The sequence below is a fragment of the Budorcas taxicolor genome, chromosome 2 (assembly GCF_023091745.1).
Source record: "Budorcas taxicolor isolate Tak-1 chromosome 2, Takin1.1, whole genome shotgun sequence".
NCBI lineage: Eukaryota > Metazoa > Chordata > Mammalia > Artiodactyla > Bovidae > Budorcas > Budorcas taxicolor.
The window spans coordinates 62545323-62558838 of NC_068911.1; the positions used below are offsets into that span (position 1 = coordinate 62545323).

A 13516-nucleotide genomic window follows, 5' to 3' on the forward strand; every position below is an offset into this window, starting at 1 on the left:
CCATAGGGAACACACGGCTATTATCCGAACTTCAACGGACTCTTCAGGTGGAATTTAAATTAAATCTCATCTTTTAAAATATCTGCAGAGAAGGGATGGAGTTATTCAGAAGAAGAGGAAAGAGTATCCGTGTCAGTTTATAGAGAAGAGGAAAGAGAGGAGGAGGAAGAAGTGGAGGTTACAGAATATGAAGGTAAAAAGTGCAAATAAAGCTAGTGGTGACCTGGAGTCTTGATAAGCTGTTTTCCTTCCCAGATTGTGTACTCAGATTAATGAAAGTGATACAAATTCAGCGAACATCTACTGGCCTTATTTGATGTGTCTTTTGATCAAACCACAAGATTCAGGAGCATTAACTAAACATCCAGTGTATTTATTGTCCACCCCCTCTTAACTTGGCTATATAGGAGACAGGGCTTCATATTTAACTAAGCAGGTAACTAAAGGTGCAGGTATCTTCATATACAGTTACCCTTTTGGTAGATGGGACTTGGTTTCAGTATGGTGAGCTGAATGTAGTCTAATGTCTAAAACATAGGTAACCCAAAACAGTGTTGATAGCACAACTCAATAATGTAGCCTGACTCACATATTTTAAATGAACAAGGAATTAGATTACCTTATTGACTGGGCTTGAGAGTGAAGCCCTGAGCACGTAGGCCTTTCCGGTGTTCCATGTATGGAGAGAGCAATCATGAAATATCTTTTATTAGATCAGCCTGTTATTCAGATGTTCACGTGCCTATAATGTTAGTTCTCTATGGTTTAAGGACTGAGCAACAAGGTTTATTTCAATCTTTTTAATGAATTAAGACATCCCTAGGTTTGCTGCTAAAGTTCAGCATTGTGGTAAAGCAGTATATCTGAAAGAACTTTACTAAGAAAGTTTTAATGTACCTCTGCTTTAAAGATTAATCAGTAAGTTTCTTAATAAATGTACTGTCTTCCTAATGAAGCAGTGAATAGAACTGTACAGTCAGATGCCCTTGAAATATGTGTCTCTGGCTAATAAAAGAGGTCCTGACTCTTCCCCACTTGGAAAGAGACACCATGTGAAATCCAGATGTGCAATCTTGATGGAAAGCCTTAGAACAGAGAAGACTTGACTCCCTGGAGGAAGCCCTCCAGTTCTGTTGTGCTTCCTGGGAAAGGCCGAGATGTCAGGCACAAGTCAGGAATCTGATGGATCCCAAGGGTCCTATCCCTTCTAGAAATGTTTGGGAAAGCTTAACATGTACACAAGGAAAGTTCTCATTGCATGAATCTAATTTCAGCCTTTGACAGTATGCATTATAAATTTCTTTTAATACTATAGACTCTAATTAAAAGGAAAGACACTGCAGGATATTCTTATGCTTTCATGAAGTCCAAAAGATTTAAGGAAAAGATAGGTAGCCTGTTAAGTTTACTCCTAATGTTCATAACTAGATCTCTCTATTCTACAATTAACCTTATACACACAGACTCAAAAATCACAGGAAGACTGTTAACCTTGTTCACCATACCTACTCTTGTAAAACTGGGGCAGTGGGGAGTCCTGATTCCAAGTTCTCAGCAGGTTTTTCCTATGTAATACAGGTCTTTTCTTCCTTATAAACCTACTCACAATTCTTCAAGTATATATTTCTGCCCTGCGCCTTCAAATCTAGTGTCATCGTATTTTTAATACTTGTCTTCAAATTCCTGTGTTCTTGTTAATTTAGCCACTAGAATTGTTCTTATGTCTTGTGCTTGTCCTGTTCTTCCTGTGAATACAAGCATTGTTATCTTTACACTTAAAAATTAAGTTACTGAAACAGTTTCTGTACTCTTTATTAAGGCATATGCTTTGATGAAAGTCTTATTCTTTGGGTATTATAAATGAGAGCAACCAGGGATTTGGCAGGTGTTAAACGTTCACTATTTTACTTATTCTTTGACTTAATAAAGTACAGCTAAATTTGAACATGAAAAACACTACAGGCTTATCTTATTTAAAATTGATTTCTTTAAAGTGATGGAGGAGCCTGAGGAATACATTGTAGAAGAAGAGGAGCACTTTATTTCTGAGGAAGTGGAAGCTGAACCAGCTGAAGGTAGACCAACTCTTAGATAAACTCTAGCCCCTGTGTGTGTTGGACTTGTCCCATTCTAAATGTTCTCTTATAGCTAATTCATTGCCTGTATTGCAAATGTCAGTAAATATGTTTAATTTAAAAGTTCCTTAAATTTTTATTAAAAAGAAATCTGGACATTTCTACAAATATATTTTATAATCTTTTCAAGTGCCTGAGAAGAAAATCGTACCCAAACCGAAAATTCCTGCTAAAATAGAGGAGCCTCCACCAGCTAAAGGTACAGTTCTGTCTCAGAGAAATGAGATGCATTTGTCTTCATAGCTATGATAATGCTTTTAGTTTGAGTAACTGCCTCAGTTTTGCCAACTTATGTGTAAACATTTTAACTGACTGTAGTCATTAATGTTTGTGTAAATGTGTGATCTTTCATAAAGTGAGCTCTTTGCCCCAAAAGAATGGCACTTCTTCTGCAACGCAGACTAATATTCTTAAACCTCATATTTCTAAAGTTCCTGAAGCACCGAAGAAAATTGTGCCAGAAAAGAAAATTCCTGCTGCAGTTCCCAAAAAGGAAAAAGTGCCGCCCGCCAAAGGTATATTGGGTTTTCATTTATTCTTAAATAATGCCTGTGTTTAAATCTTAAATCGATACATTCTTCAAATTTTTTTGACATTAGCAAGAAATGTGTGCCTGTGTTTAGTGTTTTTCACACTTGTGTTGTGTCTGACCGTGTCGTGCAATGTCTTTTAAGTGCCAGAAGAACCAAAGAAACCAGTTCCTGAAAAAAGGGCTCCTCCCAAAGTGGCAAAGATAGAAGAACCTCCTCCCACCAAAGGTAAATGAAGTCCCCCAGCACGGCGACTAGAAACATGTCTTGTCTTTCGTCCTCTCACTGCTGTCCTCTGGTCTCACCTTCTATATGGAGGTTATTGGTGTATGTTGGTCACAATGATTGATGTATTATTGCCTTGTCTATGGTGGATTATTACTCACTTGTTGTGAAGCTTATTTGTGTGTATCTTGTAAAATTATATTCTAAAATCACATAAGCCTCTGGCAAATATACTTAATATAACTGATGCTGAAGCTGAAACTCCAATACTTTGGCCACCTGATGCGAAGAACTGATGCATTTGAAAAGACCCTGATGCTGGGAAAGATTGAAGGTGGGAGGAGAAGGGAACGACAGGATGAGATGGTTGGATGGCATCACTGACTCAATGGACATGAGTTTGAGTAAACTCTGGAAGTTGGTGATGGACAGGGAGACTTGGCATCCTGTAGTCCATGGGGTCGCAAACAGTCAGACCTGACTGAGTGACTGAACTGAACTGAATATACTTAATACACTTTTTAAAATTCCACTTTAAGTAATACAACTCCATAATCCTAAAATTATCTTTCAAGTGACTGAGAGGCACATGCAAATTACCCAGGAAGAAAAAGTTCATGTTGCTGTTACTAAAAAAGTGGAGCCTCCAAGACCAAAAGGTACACGGGGTCTTTTGATACCCAGAATGTTCTGCTTACCCTCTTCTCTTTACCAAATACACTAGTTATGGGTGTTGGTTTTTTGTTGTCATTGTTATCATTGTTTTCTGTTTGAAATCACGAAAACGTCAAGTCTTTTATGTTTGAATTGCTGTTACACAACTACCATTTTGTGGTTTGAATGAGGAAAACAATTCTTTAAAGTGAAATCTGTCTTTAAAGTGCCTGAGGAACCCAAGAGAGCTGTTCCAGAAGAGAAATTTCCAAAACTCAAGCCTAGAAAAGAGGAGGAACCACCAGCAAAAGGTACACCAACTTTTCCAGAAATCAAAATAAGCTTATAAGCATTGAAACTCACCTAGTGGAACTGAAATCCCTAGACAAAATAATTTATGTATTACAAAGTAATTGATATACATATGCTACTCCATATCATCTCAAAACTAAACATTTCTGATACCAGAAAATGTACTCAAATCTCTCTCTCCTCAAAAAAACAAAAACAAAAAATGAAACCTCACCCACACATGTGTAGATACTTTCCCTTAAAATGGACTTGTCTTTTAATGTTTTTTTGTCTATATACTGATTTCCTTTGCTGAAATGCTTTTTTTGTGTGGCAACGTTGGATGAAATTTTAAAAAATTTTAAATCCTCAATCTTCTACATTGTGGTGGTAGAAGTTATGGAGATACCTCAGAATTAAAATGAAGAAACTATTCATGTAACATAAGTTTCTGTCTAATGGTTGCTTGATATCATTGTTTATGCTGTCCAGTTATCTTTTTTAGTTCTCTAATAATTACTACTTGATCTTCCTAAAGTTATTCAGTCTTTTAATTAAGTAGCTTAGAAAAAAGCATTCATATATATGTTAGACCATGTTTATTTCTTAGGCCATAGAGTTTTCTTACCACTTAAATGAAACATTTAAACAAGGAACATGGTTATGGTTATCTTTGTCATGGGATTGTGCACATATAAGTTCTCTGAACACGCATTATTTTGAATCTTGTGATTCACTTTCAATAATTACTCTTTTCAAAGTGACTGAACTCAGGAAAAGAGCTGTTAAAGAAGAAAAGGTATCCATTGAAGTTGCGAAAAGAGAACCTCCGGCTGCTGAAGGTATATTGTGCTTTGACTCAATAATAAAATGAAGCATGGCTATACAGCTCTTTGCCTGTTCGTTTCTAATTTGAGTCTCCTCCTTCTGGCTGTTGACTAAAGGCAGGGAATCTAACATTTGAATTTGTAAATAGCAGCTGTACACTCTGTAATACCTTGGCCAGTGAAGGACAGTCAAGGTCTCCTATAACTAGTGCATGAGACCATTTCCAGGAAATGAAATCACAGCACATTGTCACTATGGTCCCTATGGGCTTCAAGTAAAATGCTGCTGTTGTCAATATTGTTCCAGAAGTTACTGTAACAGCAGAGAAAGAATGGGCTTACACCAAAGAGGAAGAAACTGTTTCAGTAGAACGGGAAGAAGAATATGAGGAATATGAAGAATATGATTATAAAGAACTTGAGGAGTATGAACCAACAGAAGAATATGATCAGTATGAAGAGTATGAGGAACGTGAATTTGAACATTATGAAGAGTATAAAGAACATGAAGCGTATGTCACAGGTATGAGCAGAACTCTATACCTGACACCACATTAAATATATGCAAATGACATTAGGACAGGATAAAGTTTTGAATACCCAAAGAAATTTCAAAAGAACTTTGTTTTGTTTGGGAAACTCAGAATTTTCTTTCTTGGATAACTTTTAGGAAAAAAAATTCTCTATAACCTGTAAAGTTACTGTTAGAGTTTGGTTCTGGGCATAATCTGTTTTCCCTCTCCTTTTTGCTTTTACTGATATCAAACAAATGAAACTAAATTTCTTTCTCCAAAAGGCTGAGTCTGTCTGCAAATACCCTTGATCGTTCCAATACATGACCAAAAATTTCTGAACTTCTTTCATCCTGAAGCTTGTTATTATCAAACAGGATAGCCTATTGAGAAAAGAGTTCCCTTCATTAAATATAACAAAGATTCCTTCAAAAATAAAGACAGGAAAGTCCAACACAAACTATTGTGTTTTATCATTGTGCAGATCAAATTTGTAGGAATAAGATTCTATTGGATTTCAGAATGCATCAATATTATTTCATTTATTCAATTTTTGGTGTTTCATAGCCTAACTTTGAGAATGTTCTATATAGTTTTACAAATAGAATTAAAAACAAATATTATATGGAAAGGAGTTTAACCATGATGTTATCTACCTCAAGTGAAATGATAATATGTAAAAGAGTCACAGTTACTTAGTTGAAGTAAATTAAATTAGCAAGGAAGAAATAGCAATAAAAGCTTGTTTAAGTCTTTTATACCTTATTCTACCTGAACCTCTAATTCTTACCCACCTCTCAAGGCTATGGCTATGCTGTAGATAAGATATATTATTTTCATTCTTTGTGTCCATTGAAGAAATATCATTTTTTATGTCCTAACATAAAAATGTCTAACATTAAATACCCTGTATATATTTTTTAAAGAACCCGAGAAGCCCGTCCCAGTAAAGCCTATCCAGGAAGAACCAGTTCCCACAAAACCAAAGGCTCCACCAGCTAAAGGTAGAGTCAGAAAAACATTAGTGATGAGACCTGTGGTTCTTCCATGTCTGTCCAGCTACAAATCTGTGTTGAAGTGGCAGTGTGCCAATCGTGTGTGTGTGGGTGGGATCCCTATGTTGCACATCGTATTTCTTTATTTTTTTTCTTACTGCTCTTAAAAAGTCTGGATCGGGTTTTTAAGTCTGTTAATGTTGATATTTTCAAGTGCCGAAGAAAGTGGTCCCTGAAGAAAAAGCGCCAGTGCTCATTCCTAAGAAACTCAAACCTCCACCTCCCAAAGGTACATGGCAGCAGAATAACTACCAGAAACATCTTTGTCACTTACAGTCTATAAACATGTCTTGCTACCTTGTCTGATGTTCTTTGTTTTTACTGAATGTATTGTTTGGTGCTGATTCTTAACCTTTCTCTATGTTTCATGAATTTTTATTTACATGATATTCGTGTGGGTTGGTTTTAATGGTCTTTAATGATTAATATCTTTAAAGCACCTGAAGAAGCAAAGAAAGTTGTTGAGGAAAAAATACACATTTCAGTTACCAAACGTGAAAAAGAGCAGGTGACTGAACCAGCTGCTAAAGGTATACTTTCCTTCCTCAATTGTGGCCTTTTATCATGTCTCTCTTAAAACTTAAGCAGCTATGATTTGCTTTTTGCCCTCACTGTTTTGTATCTTTTATATTAATTGTTAGATGGATATTGGATAGAAAAATCTATAAATACAGAATAAAAAGATAATGTTATCTTAAAAGGAAAAGTTATTGCAGAATATATCCATAATTCCTTATGCAATGGCTGTCCTAACACACAGCTACAATGAATATAAAATACAATGTTTGGATTTAAAATCAGTGGCCATTTGGCACATCCCTGACTCATCTAAATTGATGTAATGATATAACAATATACACCACCATTTAAGATCTGTTTGTTGACCCTAAAGTCATTTTGAAGATTGAAGAAAGAGTTAACTCAGTATCTAACCATTTCCCCCTGCTTTTCACTAAGCAGCTCCTCTGCAGTTTCAGGCAGTATACTTACCCAGGAGTAAATTTAGCTTTTCGGTAAAGGATATTTCAGACAAGAAGAGATATCAGACACTAAGCACTACTTCACAATCTTGGGGTTACCCCAGACCTCCTTGAGTACTTTTGTATGTTTTTATTCCAGTGAGGTTCAGAATCTGTTCCATGGAAAATATAAAGTTTCTTTAGTCGAACAATCATATATCTACTATAGGAGAAACACTAGCAAAATCATTGTATATCCTTAAAGTACAGTAAAGCAAGCATTAATTGGATGACCTGTTTTTGAAAATAAAATTTCCTTATACTTACTGTTTCAAGTGCCCATGAAGCCCAAGAGGGTTGTCACAGAAGAAAAAGTACCTGTTCCTAAAAAAGAAGTAACAGCACCTGTTAGAGGTACCTATATGTACTCTTCTTAATGTGTCGTTTGTCTTTTTTGGTATGAAATTCATGTTCAGTTCTATGTGTAAAGTTCTGTGGGAAAGGTGAAGCCTATTCCTTCTTCTATTACAAATGGCCATGTTCCTAATGTATCTTCATTTTATCAAGTAATTGGCAAAATATCCAACCTAAAAATAATGTCTTTAAAGTGCCTGAAGTACCAAAAAGAGAAGAACCAGAAGAGATTGCCTTTGAAGAGGAAGGTGTAACCCACGTAGAGGAATATTATGAAGAAGGAGAAGGGTACATTCATGAAGAAGAGTACATTCATGAGGAAGAGTACATTCATGAAGAAGAGTACATTCATGAGGAAGAGGAACTCATAACTGAAGAAGAAGTGGTGCCAGTCAAAGGTAGATTACATCTCCTACCAAGGGATAAGCAGCAACATCTTTAGTGTCCAGTTTGGTTAAATTCTGGGGTATATAGCACCAATGAGCAATTCTGCTTGTTATTAGGAAAAGACACTTATAGCGGCTGAAGCATGATTTCTGCAATTGCTTTTCACATTTTATATCTTTTTCTGCAACATTTCCAAAATTCTTCATAATATCTTTAAAGTGCCTGAGGTACCAAAGAAACCTGTTCCAGAAGAGAAGAAACCTGTTCCTGTTCCCAAAAAGAAGGAAGCCCCACCAGCAAAAGGTACACCACCACTCATACCATGAGTGTATAAAAAACTTAGTTGCTCGGTCATGTTCAACTCTTGGCAACCCAGTGGACTGTAGCCTGCCAGGCTCCTCTGTCCATCGAATTCTCCAGGCAAGAATACTGGAGTGGGCTGCCATTCCTTTCTCCAGGGGATCTTCCTCACCCAGGAATCGAACCCTAGTCTCCCACATTGCAGGCGGATTCTTTCCCCGCTTAATCTGCATCTAGATAGCCATCTTCTGAGTTCAAAACTTTTGAGTTGTTACTCTCTGTTGTTTGAAACTGTCCTGTTGTTTGTTCACTGTCCTTTGTGTGGATATGTTGTTACTGGTAGCAAGAACTTATCAATAAACAATATCTTTAAAGTGCCTGAGATTCCTAAGAAGCCTGAGGAGAAGGTTCCTGTGCCCATTCCTAAGAAAGAGAAGGCTCCACCAGCTAAAGGTACATCTCTTTGTAATACATCGGTGGAATAATGTAATAATTTACCCATGTAGTATCACTTGGTGAGCCACATCTGTTCTTACCCCATGATGATATTAACAGTATTAATGCCAAGACAAAGACCCCCCCAGCTGGTAACTGGAGCAGTTTATTGTGTATTCATCTCTGAATTTTACCATCAAAGCATACTGGTGATTGATGTTTGACTCCTCCTCTTTAGTGTCAAGTTCTTAGAATAAAATACATTTTTATTGTAATATGAAGATGGGCAAAATCATCATTTACCAGACATTGTGTGTTGTCTTTAATAGCAGTCTACATTTATTCAGTGTTCTTTATCTTAATTTTTGTGCATTTCCAGGCCTTTGTTTTGTGGCTATTATAATTATTATTTTCAATCTTCAAGTGAAATTGTTCAAATATCTATGATACTTCAATAGACCAGAAATCGCTAAATTCTTACCTATGGGTGAAAAATGTAACACTAACCCTATTTTATGTCTTTAAAGTTCCTGAAGTACCCAAGAAACCTGTGCCAGAGGAGAAAGTGCCAGTACCAGAGGAGAAAGTGCCAGTACCAGTTCCCAAAAAGGTGGAAGCTCCGCCTGCCAAAGGTACCTGAACTTGCAATGTCATAAACCTTTTTTACACTTCAAATTTTCACGAGTGAATAATTAAACTCTGTGTTACTTGGAGATGCAATGCTTTAGTATTCCTTCATGGAAAAGAAAAGATTTTATTTTAAAAGTAAAATGCTTCCTGAAACAATGTGGTCATACTCTTATGACCTTGTCATAGTCTTTTTGAGACTATGCTTGGATTCAAAATTCTAGGTTGGATCAACTATTTCTCTAATCATTTCTTTAAAGTGCCGGAAGTGCCCAAGAAACCTGTGCCTGAGAAGAAGGTGCCGGTTCCTGCTCCTAAGAAAGTAGAGGCTCCACCAGCAAAAGGTACATCACTTCATCATGTAAAGTCCTTGGGGGGAAAAAAAAAAAAAAACCTTACATTTACATATGCGTGCATGCATGCTCAGTCACTTTAGGTATGTCCGACTCTTTGCGACCCCATAGACTGAAGCCCGCCAGGCTCCTCTGTCCATGGGGATTCTCCTGGCAAGAATACTGGAGTGGGTTGTCGTGCCCTCCTCCATGGAACCTTCCCAACCCAGAGATCGAACCCAAGTCTCCTGCATTGCAGGCGAATTCTTTACCATGCGCCACTGGGGAAGTCCAACATTTATATATATTTGTATATAAATTCTCCCATAACATTATGTGGTTTAAACAATTGTCTGTCTTGTTAGAAATATTTAAGTCAGATATTTCGTGATTCTTTTTTATGTCTATTGCTCTAATACACGTAAATGAACACATTCTTAAAGAAAAATAATATCTTTAAAGTGCCAGAGGTGCCCAAAAAGGTCCTCCCAGAAGAAAAGAAGCCAACACCTATTCCGAAAAAAGTGGAGGCTCCCCCACCCAAAGGTACATTAGTCTCTAACAAACCCAAAACAAAAAGGCTAACTAACTGGCATTCTACAGCCTCACTAATTATAATGACTTATGTTGGTAACAGTTGATGCTTTTTGACTACAGAATATTAGCTTTTCATGTTGTCCCACTGTTTTGAATATTGTACATAAAAGTGACGCTTGTCCGATTGACAAATGTCTTTAAAGTGCCAAAGAAACGTGAGCCAGTTCCAGTTCCAGTTCCTGTAGCTCTGCTCCGGGAAGAGAAAGTTGTACATAAAGAAGAAATTGTTCTTGAAGAGGAATTTCTCCATGAGGAAGAAGAAGTTATCCTTGAGGAAGAAGTTCCGCCAGAGGAAGAGGAAATTTCACCTGAGGAAGAAGTTCCGCTAGAGGAGGAGGAGATTCTTCCAGAGGAAGAGGAAGTTCCTCCTGAAGAAGAGGAAATTCCTCCTGAGGAGGAAGAATTTGTACCTGAGGAAGAAGTGGTACCCGAAAAAGAAGAAGTTCTTCCAGAAATTAAGCCTAAAGTGCCAGTACCTGCACGAGGTATAGCAGCTCTTCTTGAAGTCCTCAGGCCTCTTTTGTGTTGAATTCTGCCTTTCCACCCTGTTGTTCATCTCTAATTTTATCTATAATGCTATACTCTTTATGTTTCCTACCATCTAAATCTGAGAGAACATTCCAGACATGTGTGCTCTTATTATTTTGTGTCTGTCTTATGTGTCTCTGTTTATTGTAAGTAATCTGAATGTCTGTTCAGATTTCATGGCATGGAATGTTATCTCGTTGTTTGTGGTCCTATTCTCATGTGTCTTTTCGTTGCATATCCAGTACTGTACATGTGATTTTTTAATGTTTTGAAATGAATGTTTTAAAGTGCCTGAAGTGCCAAAGAAACCTGTACCAGAGAAGAAAGTCCCTGTTCCAGCTCCTAAAAAAGTGGAACCTCCACCGCCTAAAGGTACACCTCCCCCAAGTACATACACATTCTTTATCCATAGTTTCACCAGAAAAATGATAGCAGAACTGGGATTTAGGAAACTTTATGTTTATAAACTAGTCACATTAACTGCTGAAAATGTTCAAGAACTCTGATATCCACTTTTCACTGGCTATAAAGCAGTATTCAGGAACAAAGATGAAGAGAAGTGTTAAAATTTTCCCCAAAGTTCTACCCAATTCCCTATAATTTTATTAAACATCATAATTTCCATATAGATATTTTACAAGGCTAAATTATCAATGCAAAAAGCACCTGAAAAATGTGATGACCTAATCTTCCTAAACATCATCCTTCAATCATTTATATACAGTGTCTTTAGAGCATCAAGATAAAAATATAAAAGATTAATACATTTGTGAAAACACTAATTAATAGTGTATGTCTTCTGATACATACATATAAATGGTAGCCCAGCAGGTTTTGATTTTAGCCTTGAATATGTATCTTGTGTGTTAGCCTGAGCAAGTCCTTTAGCTGATGTAAGCCTAAAAAGTGAGGAAACTAATATCAGTCCTAGTGGGCTCAAGATATTACTGAGAGGATAAAAGAAAGTACTGTATATAGATGGACTCTATGATTGAATGAATAGTATCCAGATTTATCATATTCAATCAGTGCATAGTATGGGACAATATATATTTATGCCTTAAAGCTCAATATCTTCTGCAAAATTTATGACATTACTATTTAAAATGAGCATGACCTTTCCACTAGGTTAAATAGTCTTATAATCAGCAAAACAGTAAAACTGGTTCTTTATTGGATTGTAAGAATTTAGAAATATTTTATAGATAATGATTTAATAAATTTCTAGTGAAATTTAAATGGATGAAATGATAGCATCTCTCCTCTGGTATTCAAATAGGTTGCTGCTCCCTTCCTCTAAGACACCTAATTCTATCCTTACCTGTGGGCTCCCGACTTACACTACATCCCTGTCCCGAGCGACTGTTGCGTGTTAGTCTCTCTCTGTGTGAACTTCTTGTGTTCCCTCTTTTTTGTCCTTTACAATAAATTCTTATCATTAAATGATGTCTTTAAAGTGCCTGAGGTTAAGAAGAAAGTGCCAGAGAAGAAAGTGATCATTCCCAAGAAAGAGGAGGTTCCTCCTGCCAAAGGTACTGCTCTTCCCAAGCAAATTAGACACTGCCATTTCTTTCTTCACCTGTAAATGCCAGAATGGCCCGTTTCCCAGTGTTGGTTAACATAACTTACAATATTGTGGTGTCCGTTGTCTCTGTGTTCATGAAACTGAACTTACAAAATAATATCTTTGAAGTGCCCATGGTGCCTAAGAAACCTGAACCAGAAAAGAAGGTGCCTCCACCCGGTCTTAAGAAAGCAGCGCCTCCTCCTGCCAAAGGTACATCACTCCCAGCAGGGGTGTGTTTGCTGCCCTCCGCTGTGGAACTGTGACGCCCTTCACGTAGGGACGGATGTTCCACATGAGCGTTTGCACTGTGTGCTCTGTTGTGTAGCCATCCCTTGAAACTCTGCTGCACCCGTATTTGCTCTATGTCATTCTTCTACTCTGTGTTTGTGTATTTTATGTTGATCTGTCTATGTATGTTGTTTGTAAAAAAATAGAATAAAAATACTAAACTTATATATCTTTAAAGAGCCTGAGAGAACTAAGAAACCAGTCCCTGAAGTACCCATTGTTCTTCCTAAAAATAGTAGGGGCTCCAGCAGTAAAAGATAGAATGGTGTTTATCTTGAACCACCAACCTTTGATTTTTGTCTCGTTAACGATGCTGTGAAATGTCAGTGCATGTGTATTCTGTTATTAGTACTCTTGTGTTGAAAAATGGGGAACTTGGGTCTTTATGTGCTCCTCCTGGTTCTTACATTTTAAGTGCCTAAAACAATCAATATCTTTTAAGTTCCTGAGGTGCCTAAGAAGGTGGAAGAAAAACGCATCATTGTCCCTGAAGAAGAGGAAGTTCCACCAGTTGAAGGTAGATAACTTTCTAAGAAAACAGCATTTCAAAAGCATTACTATCTTATTTTGTCTAATATTTTCAAGAGGTATATGCATACTTCACTCCAGAAAATAAACATACTCAGAGTCTACAAGAAAATATTCTTTACCTAGTAGAAATTGGATAGGCAAAACAAAACCATTTGAATCTCTTTTCTTACATGTGTGGTTGTTCGTTGTTTGTTCGTTTTACTTTAATGAGGCTCTTTGAAGGAAAACTGTGTTTGCCATGAGAAACTTTTCATCACATGACTTGGTTGGTAATTGTGGGATTAGCTTCTCCAAGAGGAGTTTTTAGTTAAACCTGAGTAAC

At 36.9% G+C, this 13516-nt stretch overlaps 1 protein-coding gene across 5 annotated transcripts in view; it reads left to right on the forward strand.

Moving 5' to 3' along the window:
- The window catches only part of TTN (titin), a 274868-nt gene that overhangs the window by 120114 nt on the left and 141238 nt on the right, over positions 1-13516 (forward strand). For 3 of the 5 annotated variants that reach the window (XM_052636391.1, XM_052636393.1, XM_052636394.1), the window contains 24 exons: positions 89-193; positions 1995-2075; positions 2266-2334; positions 2567-2650; positions 2810-2893; positions 3466-3549; positions 3772-3855; positions 4597-4677; positions 4970-5185; positions 6101-6178; positions 6384-6458; positions 6667-6759; positions 7525-7602; positions 7797-8000; positions 8209-8292; positions 8665-8742; positions 9252-9356; positions 9612-9695; positions 10146-10229; positions 10424-10765; positions 11097-11180; positions 12266-12340; positions 12502-12585; positions 13106-13180. In XM_052636391.1, the coding sequence (XP_052492351.1) occupies positions 89-193; positions 1995-2075; positions 2266-2334; positions 2567-2650; positions 2810-2893; positions 3466-3549; positions 3772-3855; positions 4597-4677; positions 4970-5185; positions 6101-6178; positions 6384-6458; positions 6667-6759; positions 7525-7602; positions 7797-8000; positions 8209-8292; positions 8665-8742; positions 9252-9356; positions 9612-9695; positions 10146-10229; positions 10424-10765; positions 11097-11180; positions 12266-12340; positions 12502-12585; positions 13106-13180 (2511 nt within the window). Of the gene's footprint in view, positions 1-79; positions 194-1994; positions 2076-2265; positions 2335-2566; positions 2651-2809; positions 2894-3465; positions 3550-3771; positions 3856-4596; positions 4678-4969; positions 5186-6100; positions 6179-6383; positions 6459-6666; positions 6760-7524; positions 7603-7796; positions 8001-8208; positions 8293-8664; positions 8743-9251; positions 9357-9611; positions 9696-10145; positions 10230-10423; positions 10766-11096; positions 11181-12265; positions 12341-12501; positions 12586-13105; positions 13181-13516 lie in introns of all 5 variants that reach the window. The other 2 variants (XM_052636392.1, XM_052636390.1) reach the window with 2 other exon arrangements.